We start from the raw sequence: 15,093 nt of genomic DNA on the forward strand, positions 1-15,093 counted from the left end.
ATTGCATCAGACAGAGCCTGAAGAGGACACGTGGCCTTATAAGTCGGGCTGGTGACCAGGGAGGTGTGGAGAAACCAGACACAAACAGAGCTTTCGAAGACGACAGACAGAGAGACACAACGCGGGAGACAGTCCGGGATGAAGGCCAGTTTCCCCAGAGCAGCCAGCCCGGCCCAACAGCCCGGAGGCCCCGAGGACGGAGACACCAGCCTGGATGAGGACAAGCTCTACGGCCTAGCTCCCTCCTACCCGGGTAAGGTCTGGCCCCATCACCTCCTGCTCCCTCCCCGCCCCCAGCTAGGATTCCTCCTTGGCCTTCTCCCCACCTCTAACCCAGTCTCTACCCTGTTCCCTTGACCCCTCCAGTCATTCCTTTCCAACCCCTCTTCCCACTGAGGGCTGTCCTGTTCAGCCCTGGGACCTCACGCACCTCTAGAATACGGGAGTAACAAGAGACCATCGGGGGCCCCTCACTCCACGTTGGGGGCACCGGGGATCCCGACTGCCCCAAAGCTATGTGGCCACCGCTCCCCAGTCTCCCCGCTTCCACCCTGCACTCCCGGCACCCCTCTGCCTCTCCTTGGATGTACCAGGCCTCCGTCCACCTCACCCCAGCTTCTTGCCCGGTTCCCAGGAGCGGGAGCCCGGAAAGGTCGCACCAAGAGAGAAGCTGCCGCCAACACCAACCGCCCCAGCCCTGGAGGCCACGAGAGGAAGCTGGTGACCAAGCTCCAGAATACGGAGAGGAAAAGACGAGGGGCACGGTCCTGAGACAGAGCTGGAAGTAAGGAGTCAGGGGACCCAGAGGGCCCTCCACCTGGGAAGGGCATTTCTGAATGTGTGCGGTCGGGGGGACTCTGGTCTCAACTCAGAATAAAACAAGACACATTCAACTCCGAGTGTCCTAGGGACCAGAGCAAAGGGGGAAACGCAGAATCTTTCCAATTGGAGGGAAATGTGGCTAATGGGGAGAGAAACAGAGTCCCGGGGCGGGGAGCAAGTGACCAGGAGAGGCAGGGTGGGGAGCCCAGGATGAGAACGGTCACTCTCTTCCCCTGCCCTCGGTGAGGCCAGAGCACACAGCGATGGAGACAGGACCGCGGAGAATCGGAGCATCGGAGAATTGGCATCTGGGGTGGGGCCTAGGCCTGCTTGCCCCCCCCCACCCCCGGACTTACCCTACCTGACTGAGGCTCCGAGGGGCCACCAAGGAAGTGCCTCCAGTCCCAGCAAAAGGACAAGATAGGGAGCAAGAGGCAGGGAATGGAGGGGCAGTCGCCAAAAAAATAAATAAATAAAAGGCCCTAGAAAGAAAGACAGTGAAGAAACTGGACTCCCTAAGGGTGGGAAGGACAATAAAAGTACAGCCGCAGCTTGTGGGTGGCATCTGTCCCCCCTCGGCCCAGTGTCGCGCGTCTGCCTGCAGCCGGGCTGCATTTGCACGAACCCATGAGAACCGGTTTTGTCAGTGTCTGTATTTGTTCGTGCGCCTGGGAGAGTGTGTCCCCGGTTCGGTTTGCCCGGACGGGTAGAGGCCAGTGTGTTTCCTTTTGTTTTATTTTGGTGCCCAATGTTCTGGCCAATGTGTCTCCATGATTTCTTACGAAATGCAAAAAAAATTCCCGTTTCTTTGTGATGCTGCCTGGGAAACAAGCCTCCTCCCCAGCTCCTCTCCATGTCTAGAATAAGCAGTCTTACTGATCCTGCGTGTCATTTTCATGAAAAATCACCTTTTGCGGGGGTGGGGGGGGCGGCAGGGCGCGCCCGGGTGGCTCAGTCAGTCAAGCTTCCAGCTCTTGATCTCAGCTCAGGTCTCCCTCTCAGAGTGGTGAGTTCAAGTCCCGCACTGGGGCCACACCCCGCGTGGAGCCGACTTACAAATACAATACAATTAAAATGATAGAAAAACCACCCTTTGAAATGAGTGATATCCGTTGGTGCCACCTGCAAAATGGAGAAAACAAAGATTTAAAACATTACGGGATTTGCCCCAGATTACAGAGGGCTCAGATTCAAGGATTCTCACGGTCCTCATCTATGGGGCGAGTCCCTCTGCCAAGGGGGCTGGAAGAACCTTACCTCCTGGGCGTCATCAGTTTGAGAAGAACATGGGGCGCGTAAGAGGATCTGTTGACTGAGATTCGTGTTCGGGCTGCGGTAATGGAGACTCAAAATGGGATAGAAAGTTCTCTCTCTGTTGTGTAACAGCTCCAAGGGTCAGTTCTCTTGGGCTAAAATGACAACTTCACCATCCAGGATTCCAGCTACATTTAGCTCATCATTCTGCCACCCCCAAAACATGGCTCTCCAGGCACTTGGGTGGCTCAGTCCATTGATCATTGGACTCTTGGCTTCAGCTCAGGTTGTGATCTCAGGGTCGTGAGATCGAGCCCTGCGTCAGGCTATATCGCTCAGCAAGGCGTCTGCTTGAGATTCTTTCTCCCTCTCCCCCGGCCTCTCTCAAATACACAAATATGTCTTTTAAAAAAACAACAACAACGTGGCTTCCACTTTTGGGTCCAAACTAGCCGCTTCAGCACCTGCCATGTGTATCTCAACCCGTGGAAAGGGAGCGGAGAAGGGACTGGCGGAAGCCACACGGATTCATCGTTAAGGCCATGACCCAAGTAGAATCCATTACAGCCCGTCAGAGTTTAATTACATGGCCACACCTAACTAGGCTGGGGAACGTGGTATTTAGGTGCTCCGTCACGTGTTGGCCAAAGCTGGGGACTACTGGAAAAAACTAGCAAGAAACATTTTCCACAGGCAGACTCAACAGGAGGAGAGAGAAAACCCCTAGGCCCCCGGCAAAGCATTTTTCCTTTTCTCCAGCCCTTCCTCGTAAGCCCCAGGCTGCAAAACTTGGAGCCACTTGTTCTTAGGGACTTAAGAATACAAGCAAAGGAATGAGGCTGCTGTTGGAGAGGGAGCAGGTGCATAGCCTGCCAAGACCAGCTCGAACCTCTGGCAATCTCAGTCTGTCCCCCCCCCCCCGCCCCCGAGTAAGACCTACCAACAGTCGCAGAATCTCCGGCTGGGTAGAATATTAGAGGACATCTCGTCCAATCCTACTGCTCTCCATTCCTGGGTTGCCTCTGTTTGCTTGAATACCTCTGCGGACAGGGAACTCGCTGCCTTGAGTTGCCTGATTCCTTCTCAGAGCACCTTGTTAATGGGGGGCGGGTGCTCATTCAATTGAGTGTCTGACTTTGGCTCAGGTCAGGATCCCAAGGCCCTGGGATTGAGCCCCCGCACCCCCACCCGGAGCCTGGCGGGTTCCCTGCTCAGCAGGGAGTCTGTTTCTCCTTTTCCCTCTGCCCCTCCCCTTCCCCAGCTTGGGGACTCTCTTGCTCGCTCGCTCTCTCTCTCTCATAAATAAGTAAAATCTTTTTATTTTTTTTTTTTTTTTTTTTTTTTAAAGATTTTTTTTTTATTTATTTGAGAGAGAGAGAGAGCATGAGAGGGGAGAAGGTCAGAGGGAGAAGCAGACTCCCCATGGAGCTGAGAGCCCGATGTGGGACTCGATCCCAGGACTCCGGGATCATGACCTGAGCCGAAGGCAGTCGCTTAACCAACTGAGCCACCCAGGCGTCCCAGTAAAATCTTTTTAAAACGTGGACTGGGGGCGCCTGGGTGGCTCAGTGGGTTAAGCCTCTGCCTTTGGCTCAGGTCATGATCTCAGGGTCCTGGGATCGAGCCCCACATCGGGCTCTCTGCTCGGCAGGGAGCCTGCTTCCCCCTCTCTCTCTGCCTGTGTCTCTGCCTCCTTGTGATCTCTGTCTGTCAAATAAATAAATAAAATCTTTAAAAGGAAAAAAAAAAAAAAAACATGTGGACTGAAACCTGACTCTCCCACCTGACCCTGAACAAGCTTCTGCTCTTCTGGACCTTTCTGTCGGACACGCCCTCCATCCCACCCACCCTGCAAGGCTCAGCTCTTCCAAGTCTTCCAGCGCCAGCCCTCGGCCTCCACGTGCCCCCTTACCTCCTACCAGCCAGACACTTGCGCTGGAATATCACACACCGCAAACCCGTGCCCAGGCCCTTATAAGCATTTGGACTAAAGCTCCTTCAGACGTCCCCTTGAGCCCCTCTTTCCACGGCAGATTATTTATTCGTTTAGTTAATGGTTATCAGATGCCTTTTATGTGACCAGGGCCTTGTTGAAGGCATGGACAGCAAAGAGGGACAAATGGGACCCTGGTATGGTTGGAACCAGGCCTTAGGGCCAGTGTCTGCTCTTGAACTCAGCAGACAGATGGGAGGAGCAGCTCCGGGCAGTGGGCTCTCAGCTCAGCACAGATCTCTTGTGTCAGCTTCAGAAGATCACGGCCACAGCTCCCAAGTATTGGGCTACGACTCTGTGTCCAGTGCTTTATAGGCATTGTCCCATTTAATCCTTCCAATAACACAGAGGCAGACTCTTACTGACCCTATTTTAGAGACCAGAAAACAGAGGTTCAGAGAAGTGAAGTAACTGGCCCAAAGTCACACAGCCACAGCCTGCAGTGGAATTTTGAACTTAGATCTGTCTAATTTTTGAAGCCTGAAGCCTGGGTCTCTCCCTTTTTACTTTATACCTGAGAATAACCATGTATGGTTGCGGGATCCTAGATGTTACCTTCTGGTTAATTACTCCTCTGAGCCTCAACAGACATTTGAAAGGAGAAAACAAAGGCTGTGCCTCTCGCTGAACCTGCCGCTCCAGGTCCTTCCACATTTTGCCAGAAGGCCCCGCGAGCGGCTCTCACTCTCGGCCTCTGATTGGCCTTCCCTGGCCTCGCCTTCCACAGCACAGTCTCTGCCTCCAGGGCCTTGAAGAGGCTGTTCCAGAACGAGGTGATTCTTAGAAGCACTGAATGTTCAGATCTGCAAGGCTCATGGGAGTTACAGCCGCATTCTCCACCCTTTGCAGAAGGGCCCGGTGGGGCAGGAATGGGGGGAGATGGGGGGTGGCACAGAGTGGCTGAAACTCACAGGAAGGCGGGGGACCCGAGCGGGACAGGAGCCCGCTGGTCTCTTCTGCTCCTCCGGCTCTTCTAGCCCTTTCTTTTGATCCCTTCATTGCGTGGAATGTCCATCTCCCTGGTTTCTAGGCTTCCTCCTGAGAACAGAGGGACGACTGACCTCCACTTCCCCTGGGGAGCTTGTGGATGCTTCCCCATCGGGTTCCCACAGTTCGAAGAATTCCCGGCTCCTTGCCGAGAATCAGGACACTCTCCGTGGGGCTCTTCATTGGCTTCTCAGACTTCTAGTCCGCTTCCGCCCACTCGGCTCTCAGACGTGTCCTTTTTTTCATTTCAGAATCACCCCATGGTTGATCTTTAACTGGCGCTCCTTCAAGGTAACGCTAATAATAGGAACAGCGCCCGCTACCACGACTGATCGATCGACTGATCGTCTGCTGCAGGGTTTTCCCGGCCTCACCTCAGCCACACCTTTGTGATTTCTGCCCGAGGTGCTTCAGGCTATACCATTGTTTACTTAGGACCTTTCAAACGACCTCCTTTCCTTTTTCACTCAAACATATTTTAAAGGGAGTCTAGGGGCGCGTGGGTGGCTCGGTTGGTTGAGTGTTCCGACTCTTCATCTCAGCTCAGGGGTCGATCTCAGGGTCCTGAGTTCAAGCCCCGCACTGGGCTCCGTGCTGGGCATGGAAGCCTACTTAAAGAGAAAGAGAGAGAGAGAGAGAGACTGCGTAACCATCGAAAATGGAAAACCATAACCACTTGTCATAACTAGAAGATTATAAAAAGAAACACCTATCTATAACTTTTCTCAGGCCACCTGTGCGCGCTGCCAATGACCTTGTGGGCTGAGTCAAGGAGAGGGGTAGGGGATGGTCACACTTGGAGAAACAGGGATGTTTACTAGCCAGCCAGTCTGCCACGCGCTTTGCATACACGGGAGGAGGCCTCATTGTCATCACTGGGTTACAGATGAGTTAGAGGAGACTGGACGCCTGGCTTCCCCACCCAGAGATCCTGATTTCACAGGTCTGAGATACAGCCTGGGCACTGGCCGGGTGTTGGGAGTTTGGAGAGTGATTCTAATGAGCAGGGACGTTTGTCTCGGGTTGCATATACCGAGCACAGGTATGGTAAGTGCTCCCAACCCCTGTGCTCTCCTTACCGCGTGGCTTTGCCACCTTCCCATCAAATGGGGGACATGGACTGTGTTCCTTTGGAACATGGAGGACCTTCAGGAGCCCCTGGCCTGATCGAGGCAGGCAGAAGTCGTGCTATCCCCCCCACCTTGTTTTTAAGATTTTATTTATTTATTTGACAGACAGAGATCACAAGCAGGCAGAGAGGCAGGCAGAGAGAGGAGGAAGCAGGCTCCGCGCTGAGCAGAGAGCCCAATGCGGGGCTCGATCCCAGAACCCTGGGATCATGACGTGAGCCGAAGGCAGAGGCTTTAACCCACTAGCCACCCAGGCGCACCCCCCCCCCCGCCTTTTTTTTAAAGACTGTATTTATTTATTTGTCAGAGAGCACAAGCAGGGGGAGAGGCAGGGAGAGAGAGAAGCAGGCTCCCTGCTGAGCAAGGAGCCTGATGTGGGACTCATCCCAGGACCCTTGGATCCTGACCTGAGCTGAAAGCAGATGCTTACCCAACTGAGGCACCCATGTGTCCCGACGTTGTGGTATCCTAACACATCATGACATCAGGCACTTCTACTGGAGTCCAGTCATCCCGCTGCGAGAAAGTCCAAAACTACACACATGGAGAGACGGCGTGGCAAGGTCAGCATCATGCTGGTCTTCCAGCCCGCGGAAGCTCCAGCTGAGCCAAGTATGCGAGAGAAGGGAGCCTGCAGAGGGCTCCAGCTCCCACTGTAGGGTCACCTCCAGCTACTGAGTCTTCCCAGAGGAGGCTTGACATATTGGGGACCAGAGACAAGCCCCCTTCAATTGTCCACCTACAGACTTAGAGCACAGGAGAACGGTCATTTCACAGCATTATGCTCGGGGACGGTTGGTTACACAGTGACAGCAACCGGAACGGCCTGATGGTCCCCCAGACCTAGGTCCAGATCCTGTGTGCGAACTTGGCTGTGACCTGAGACTAGTTATTATTGACTCTGTATCTTAACCTCCACACCTGGGAACAGGAGATGAAGAAGACACCCAGCTCCTGCTGTGGTTTGGAGAACTCAAGGATATGGAGTTTTTTCAAGCACTTAGCAGGGTACCCGTCCCGGAACAAGAACTTGAGGAAAGAGGGGCACCTGGGTGGCTCAGTGGGTTAAAGCCTCTGCCTTATGCTCAGGTCATGGTCTCAGGGTCCTAGGATCGGGCCCCACATTGGGCTCTCTGCTTAGCGGGGAGCCTGCTTCCCCTTCTCTGCCTGCTTGTGATCTCTCTCTGTCAAAACAAACAAATAAATAAATAAAAACGTGAGGAAACAGCACAGTAGCAGACAGAATGGGCTCTGCACCCAGACTCTGTGGGGTTCAAGTCTCAGCCCTCTTATTTTCTTATTGACCTTGGGCCAGTTACCTGACCTTTCTAGGCTCAGTTTCCCCACATGCGAAGTAGGAATGCCAGCACCATTCAACATAGGGTGGGTTGCTGTGATTAAGTGAGCATTGCAAAATGCATGGGAAGCAGCATGTACACGATTAAAGCAATGACACAAAACCAGGGCTCCGGCGTGCCAGAAATGTGATCTATTGTGTAAGCCGAGATCTCCTGCTCCTTTTCGGCCCACAGCAGGTGTTGGATGGGGTGCATTCACAGTGTTTTCTCTCCTTTCTCCAGGATTGCTCAGGGGCAGAGCCGGGAAGGGGCTCGCAATGCTCCTGGCCTCAACATCCCCTCGGTACACGGCACCGGCCAGCGTGTCCCCTCTGCGGCCCCTCCTGTCCTTTCTAGACCCTCCACCCACGCAGCCGTGCTCTGGCTGTGTCCTGGGCCACTTCCCACAGCCCCCCGGGCCGCAGCCAGCTGCGGGGCTCTGTCTGGGGCCTGTTCACTGCTGCAGAAGGGGGCACCTCCCTCCCTTCCTCAGACCGCTCTCCGCACGACCCGGAGCAGACGCGGCCTGGACTCCGTTCTAACTTATTCTTGTTTCCTTTCCAAGTGGCTCCCTCCCTTCCTTGGCTTGGGGAGTGCTTGGAAGTCCGCCCCACGCCCCCCTGTTCTCACGATCCTGCCTTTCAGTCTCCTGCCGCGGCCGAACCAAAAACGAACCTGCGCCGACATCCCTCCACCGTAGCGATGACAGCCACGACCGTCGCTGATTTAGCGGGAACGGGACGAGCACGAGAGGGAATATGGGGAAACTGCGCCCTGGTTTGAATAAGAAAACTGGGAATGGAGGTGACCAGGCTCCCGGCGGCGATGGCTTTGCACGGCGTACCAGCGCCGATGATCACGCGACCCTCGAAACTTCCATGGTATATACCAATCTGACTTCACATAAAACAAAGCGTGAAAATACTGTTCAGCCTCAGCAGTTATGATGATTATCCCACTGAATATTTGCCAGAGCTCCCTGAGGGAGGGCCAAGGGCTGGGTCACGGGTTCACTGCCGGTCGGAGGCTGAGCTGGGAGTGGACCAGCTGTGCAGACAGCCACGTCTGGTCTGTTCGGAGGGTTCTAGAGAACTCGGTGGCCGTCAGGAAGGCGGGAGTGGGGGTGAGGGGGCAGGGAGAAAGCAAAAAAGGGAGAACAACCCATTTGCATTGCCCTGTGTGAGCAGCCCGCCCCAGACAGAGGACACCGCTCCCCCGGGGCGGACAGAGCACAGCAGGTCTCTGTTAACTCGAAACCTTCCTTTTCTCTGTGAAGCAAGGTGTTCTTTGCTTTTCTGATTGCAAAAGCAGTTAATGCGGAGGAATCCGAAGATAGCCACCTCCCTCTCGGCTCAGGCCTCTGGACTGGCGGACCACATCCCCTTTCCAACTTGCTTCCCCCCGACCCCCGCCCCTTCCAACTTCCATCTTACACCAGCTCTGTGCAGCCTGATCCTGTTCTCTCCTTTCTGGAGAGCTGGTTCGGAGAGTTGTTGTTCTTGTTGTGTCTAAAGGTTTTATTTATTTGACAGAGAGAGACACGGTGAGAGAGGGAAAGAACAGAAGCAGGGGGAGTGGGAGAGGGAGAAGCAGGCTTCCTGCCGAGCAGAGAGCCCGATGCTGATGCTGCGGGGCTCCATCCCAGGACCCTGGGATCATGACCTGAGCTGAAGGCAGAGGCTTAACCCACTGAGCCACCCAGGCACCGCTGTTGTTTTAACTGTTTGAGGAATAATCATGTATTCATTTGACACATATTCATCGAGCCGGGGAATATTCTAGAAGCTATGAATACAGCAGAGCTTACATGCTAGTGGGGGCAGGTAAACGATGATAAATGAGGGCCCAAACGCAGGAATTTCAGCAGGGCTTGTGCAGTGTAAACTGCCTTGGTTAGGGAAAGCTTCAGTGAGAAGGGACGGACTTTAAAAAGTGAAGACCAAGGGCGCCTGGGTGGCTCAGTGGGTTAAGCTGCTGCCTTTGGCTCAGGTCATGATCTCAGGGTCCTGGGATCGAGTCCCGCATCGGGCTCTCTGCTCAGCAGGGAGCCTGCTTCTCTCTCTCTCTCTGTCTGCCTCTCTACCTACCTGTGATCTCTCTCTGTCAAATAAAATAAAATAAAATCTTTTAAAAAAATAAATAAAAATAAAAAAATAAAAAGTGAAGACCAGAGGAAGTTAGGCAGTGCTTTGTGCTGAAATTCCTCTTTATTTCCGTAAGAGCACACAGTACAGTACCATCTAATATACGATGTATTTTACTTATTAAATCAAGCCTGGGGTTCGGGGAGGTGACCGCCGGCAGCCAGGACAACACGGGCGAGAAAGGCTGGAGGCTCAGGGACCGAAGAGTCTTCTCTGCTTACGAGGATCCCTGGTCCCTCTCCCCCCTCAGGCCTGCCGGACCTCCCCCCTCCCCCGCTTCTGAGCCTGCACGCACTCTCTCTCTCTCAAAAACGCTCATGAATGAGTGAGCCTGTCAGAACTGGTCTGGCTTCACGCCGCCCCTTTTGCTGCACACATTTCTCCTCTCATCCCTGTCCGAACCCTATTCATTCCCAATAACCCTTTACAACCTTTCGCCTCTGCTTGTCAGAGGTTCCCCTTCTCGGTCATCCAAACCGATCTGACCCTCCCCAAAACCTCATCAGGCAAGGTTGGTCCTCACCCCCATTTTGCAGATAAGAAACTGAGGCTGAAAAGAAACCTGGCTTGCTGGGTCTGGGGCAGAGACTCTCTCTCCGGCAGGAAGCCTCCTCCCCTCCCCCTCCGCATGTCTTTCTGCGCTGATGGCTGCACCGCCCCCCCCACAAGTAAGAGGAGTGGGGGAGAGGCTAGGGACTATCCAGGGAGTCAGTGGAACTTTGCTGCTTCTGCGTGAGTGGTCTGGGCCGGCTCTGCCCACTTGTGATCTCTCTCTCTGTCAAATAAATAAATAAAATCTTTAAAAAAAAATGCCCGGTACATATAAGCATTTGGTAAAATGATATTATAATTTTATAATTATAATATAATCTTATAAAATTGTAATAAAATTTTAAGTTTTCCATTCTGTGTAAGCTCCATGAAGGCGGAGCTTTCTGTCTGCCCCATTCACTGCTGAACTCCAGTGCCTAGAGCAAAGCCTGGGACATACTGGGTTGGCACTTAGGAAATACTGACCAAGCTTCTGCTTTGTTTTCACGCTATCCTGAAATGCTCTCTCCAGTGGCTTCTGATAGAGTGCTCTTTCTACTACATGATATATTCCCCTTTATCATTTAAAAAAAAAAAATCTGGTCTGTGATTTTTTTTTCGGACACTGGAAATCTATCATGAAGGCAGATCCAAGAGCGGGAGGGGACCCGTGCTACAAATGGCAGAAACACAGCTCCAAGTAGCTTCAGCAAAAAAGAAGATTGGCTCATGAAACTAAACACTTCAGGATGACTGCTTCAGGAATAGTTGGATCCAGGAGCCTAAAGTCAATCACAAGATTCTTGTCTTCTGCTCCAGCTCTCAGCTCTACTTTCCCATGTGTTGGCTCCAACCTGAGGCAGGGTCTTCCCTCACAGCTCTGTCCATGCTCCCGGGGAAGTCAGTTACAAACCGCCCTGATGTGATGTGTTCCCTCTGGTTTCACATGTTTGTCCAGTCTTCTCGGCTAGGTGGCCACCTCTGTGGGCAAGGACTGTGGTTGCCACACCTTGGTACTTGACCCCCTGCTTCTGTCTTCCCCTCTCCTACCCAGCGGCACCATTTCAATTCTGAATCATGAAAAGAGTAGAAGTGGTTCCTATCAATCTTGCCCACAGGACTCCGATGTCTGAGGAGGTGGGTGGCCACTCGAGGTCTGGAGAAGACCCTAGGGCTCTGGGTAAGGGCCCAGAATGTGTAGAAAAATTGACAAGCTAAGAGATGAGCATTTGGATCTTAGGGCTACACGCGGGGTCTTAGTGTAGTTGGGAATGCGATGGGAATGACCCAAGAGCCAAAGCGGGAAGAAGGCGTTTGTGGAAAGGTGAGACCTGCTGGAGTGACGAGAAGCTAATTACCTGAAGAGCCGAGGGGGCCTGGGTGGCTCAGTTGTTAAGCGTCTGCCTTCAGCTTGGGTGGTGATCCCAGGGTCCTGGGATCAAGCCCCACCTCGGGCTCCCTGCCCAGCAGGAAGCCTGCCTCTCCCTCTCCCCCTCCTTGTGTTCCCTCTCTCGCTGTGTCTCTGTCAAATAAATAAATAAATGACATTTTAAAAAATTATCTGAAGAGCTGAGGAAAGAGTGCTCTAAGCAGAAGGAAGAGTAGGTACAGAGGCCCTGACATAGAAGCGCGGCTGGTGTGTTTGTGGGGCAGCCGGAGGGTGTGTGTGGGAATGAAGGAGCCCGTGGGGAAGATCGTGAGGGCTTTGCCAGCCATCGGGAGGGTTTTTGCTTTTGCTCAGAGTGACATGAGGAGCCACAGGCATCAGCAAACCCAGGACCAAAACCGAGGCAAGAGCAGGGAAATGCGGGTGGGCAGAAACATATATGCTATCTATATTCTTTTGCATGAATCCGATATTCTATAAAAATATAAGCAGTGATGGGACACCTGGGTGGCTCAGTCAGTTAATCAACTGACTCTTGACATCAGGTCAGGTCACGATCTCAAGGTCATGAGATCAAGCCCCGTGTTAGGTTCCGCGCTGGGACTGGAGCCGGCTTAAGATTCTTTCCTTCTCCTTCTGTACTCCCTGCCCAGGCACATACACTCCCTCTCTAAAAAAAATAAATATAAATACAAGCTGTGAGTGTGTTCCTTTCCTGGGCAGTGAGCTCTCCACTCAGCTTGGGGTGTCACAGGCAGTGGGCCAGACGAGTGAGGGACCTGGCGGCAAGCGGGGGCCAAGACCCCGTGGAGGCCACGAGGGGAGGGCCCGGGGAAGGGTGTGGGGCCCGGGGTCAGCCTCAGCACTCAGGGCCTGCCCGTCTCCCTCAGACACCTGACAGGGCCTGTCCCGGGGCTCAGCCCAGGGTCTGTCTCCACTCTAAGTGTTCTTCATAGAGAGGCTTGATGAAGCCGCGGCTGGCCCCTGGGGGGTGGGGTGCGGGCAGGTGGGCAGGCGTGAGCCCCATCACTGGTTCTCAGATTTGAGGCTGTCCTCATCCTGGCCCGGAGATTTCTGCTTCTGGCCTGAATTCTGTTCTGAGGCGTGTTTCTGGGTCGGTCACTAGGTCCCCTCTGCCTGTGCCCCCACCACCTGACCCCCAACCATCCCTACTTCCTGAGGTAGCCTCTTCTGTTTCTTACTTTCCTCCTCCGACTCTCCTTCAGCCTTTGTCCATGGATGACAACCATCCCTCGTCTTTGTTAACAACAACTAACATTTCTTTCCTCGTGAGTCTTACACTACTACCAATAGCTAAAACCTATAGTTTTACCATATGTTCCACTCGCTTTATAAATAATAGCTCGTTGAATCTTCTAGACTATCTTTCGAGTTTGTATTATTTTCCCCACATTATTGATGACAGAGCAGGCACAGAGAGGTTAGTTACTTCACCTAAGATCACACAGCTACTCCGTGGCAGCCATTTACGTGCGTAATCTTCACGGCATCCTATGCACCTGGTGGAAGCAGCCACCCCACTCCGGAGATGGGCCAGGAATGGGGAGATTTCAGGCCTCGACCAAAGCAAGTGTTGGCACCGGGCAAGCGAAGGTCTGTCTCCCTCCCCGGTGGGGCCCTGACCCACGAGGCCCCATGCTGTCCCAAGTGCACCTTCATGTCTGAGCTGAGAGCTGGGCAGGGTTAGGATGATGAGCCTCATCTTGTGGACGAGGAAACTGAAGCACAGAATGTCTGGGCCTCTCTCTCAAGAGGGCACATACACTTGGGGAAGGGCCGGTAGGGCCGGGACTCGAACCGAGACTCGAACCGGGACTTTCTATCTCCATGCTGGTGTTTTTCCTCTGCAGCCCTGCCTCCTGGGCTTCAAATTCTTCCTTCCTCGACAACGCAGTCAGCCCATCCTCTCCTAACACAGAACACCCAGCGATAAACATCTCATCAGTAGTTAGCCACCCCCCGCCCTCCACCCCCGTAGCCCTTTCTCTCAGACACTCCCAAGGTGATCCCAAAAGAGACTCCCCATTTAGAGGCAGGGCCCCAGGTCTGGGGGAGGGGGCGTGGTGAAAGCAGAATGAATCCTGTAGACCCCCGGGGTGTGGGTGGGGTGGGGTGCCCAGGATGGGGGGCAGGTGCTGTGCCTCGGGGCTTGGGGTGGGTCTACCATCCATGCTTGGGAGACTCAGAGGTAAGGCCGCAGATCCAGCCTGGCCTCACCTACCCCCAGCCTTCCTGCCTGCACCTTCGTTTCATGGAAGCGTTAGTTCCAAGCCTTGGCGCTGACATCAGAGGACCCAGGGATTCCCCTCACCGGCCCAAGCTGAAAGCAGGGGGCTTGAATTCCAGTCTTCATTCTGTCACCGATCTGTTGCGTGGCCCCGAGGAAGACTTCCCCTCCCTAATTCCATCCTGATGTCACAGCTGAAGCTTCTAACTTCTACTTCTTAGGCTCAGGATTCCCATGCAACCCCGTGGAGTGCCCCACGGGGTCCAAGCCATAACGGGGTACTCGGAAAATGATCATAAAATTGGTGGATGGTTCTTTTTCCTCTTTTTTTAATCATCTAGGTTTTAATTTCCCTACGTAATAGCAGCATTTGAAAACCGTTACTACTTTTAAATGAGGAACCTGAGGTCCAGGGCTGGCCAGTGACTCACCTGAGGTCACCAGAAGTATTGGCTACATGCTAGAGTCCAGAGCTTGGCGCGCTTGGCTTCCTTTCCAGCCCTTCGAGCCTTCACCACATCCCTTCCATTTCCTGCTGGGAGCCCAACCCAAGCTTCAGCTCACCTGCCAAGATCCACATCTGGAAACAGAGGCCCAGGTAGACAGAAAGGGGCCCAGCTCCACCCTCCAGGGATGGGCGCAGAGGCTGGAGCCGCCCTCCGTGGCTCCCCGGTTTCTTGGTGACGATCTGCCAAGATCGTCGGCTGAGGACCGTACCCAGCTGCCCAGCTTCCCACTTGACATCATCAGTACCGGTTGCCAGCTGTTGGGGACATCCGTGCACATAACCGGCAGGAAGGCCCACCCGTGTGGGTCTCAGACTCTAGCACGTGGAGACAGACCAAAAAAGGGGAGAGAGAAAGTGTGAGATGTGTTTAAATGTTTTGTAGAAAAATAATGCAGGAAAAGGGACAGAAAGTGGGCGGGGAGGGGCGCCCGGGGGGCTCCGTCAGTTGAGCTCCTGCCTTTGTCTCGGGTCACGATCTCAGGGTCCTGGGATGGAGCCCCAGGAAGCCTGCTTCTCCCTCTCACTCTGCCTGCCACTCGCCCTGCCTGTGCTTGCTCTCTCTCTCTCTGTCAAATAGGTAGACAAAATATATATATTTTGAAAGTGCCAGGGGGACTTAATAGATACAGGCAAATAATTTCAATGAAGTGAACATATATTAAAGATAATATCCACAAACTATGATTACATGGGATTTCTGGAATCTAATGAAGGGCATCTATAAACAGCTAAGAATAAAATACTGAATACAG

The 15,093-nt window shown here is 53.5% G+C and overlaps 1 protein-coding gene and 1 long non-coding RNA gene across 2 annotated transcripts; one reads left to right on the plus strand and one right to left on the minus strand.

Moving 5' to 3' along the window:
- Positions 1–36: 36 nt before the first annotated feature.
- NUPR1 (nuclear protein 1, transcriptional regulator) lies at positions 37–1,372 on the plus strand. Its single transcript, XM_032328720.1, has 3 exons — positions 37–253; positions 635–784; positions 1,065–1,372. The coding sequence occupies exons 1-2, from the start codon at positions 139–141 to the stop codon at positions 769–771; spliced, it is 252 nt and encodes an 83-aa protein (XP_032184611.1). The 5' UTR covers positions 37–138; the 3' UTR covers positions 772–784; positions 1,065–1,372.
- A 176-nt stretch (positions 1,373–1,548) lies between these two features.
- LOC116581521 lies at positions 1,549–3,218 on the minus strand. The gene is made up of 2 exons (XR_004282085.1): positions 3,017–3,218; positions 1,549–1,944 (listed from the first exon to the last, which is right to left on the minus strand). It is a non-coding gene; the product is annotated as an uncharacterized LOC116581521 (long non-coding RNA).
- Positions 3,219–15,093: the final 11,875 nt, after the last annotated feature.

Source organism: Mustela erminea, chromosome 20 (assembly GCF_009829155.1).
Source record: "Mustela erminea isolate mMusErm1 chromosome 20, mMusErm1.Pri, whole genome shotgun sequence".
In the NCBI taxonomy this organism is placed as follows: Eukaryota; Metazoa; Chordata; class Mammalia; order Carnivora; family Mustelidae; genus Mustela; species Mustela erminea.

Bases quoted from the DNA above. Each gene is read 5' to 3' on its own strand.
- NUPR1 (XM_032328720.1), top strand. From the start codon at position 139: ATGAAGGCCAGTTTCCCCAGAGCAGCCAGCCCGGCCCAACAGCCCGGA. The intron at 254-634 runs GTAAGGTCTGGC...CCCGGTTCCCAG, and splicing joins CCTAGCTCCCTCCTACCCGG to GAGCGGGAGCCCGGAAAGGT.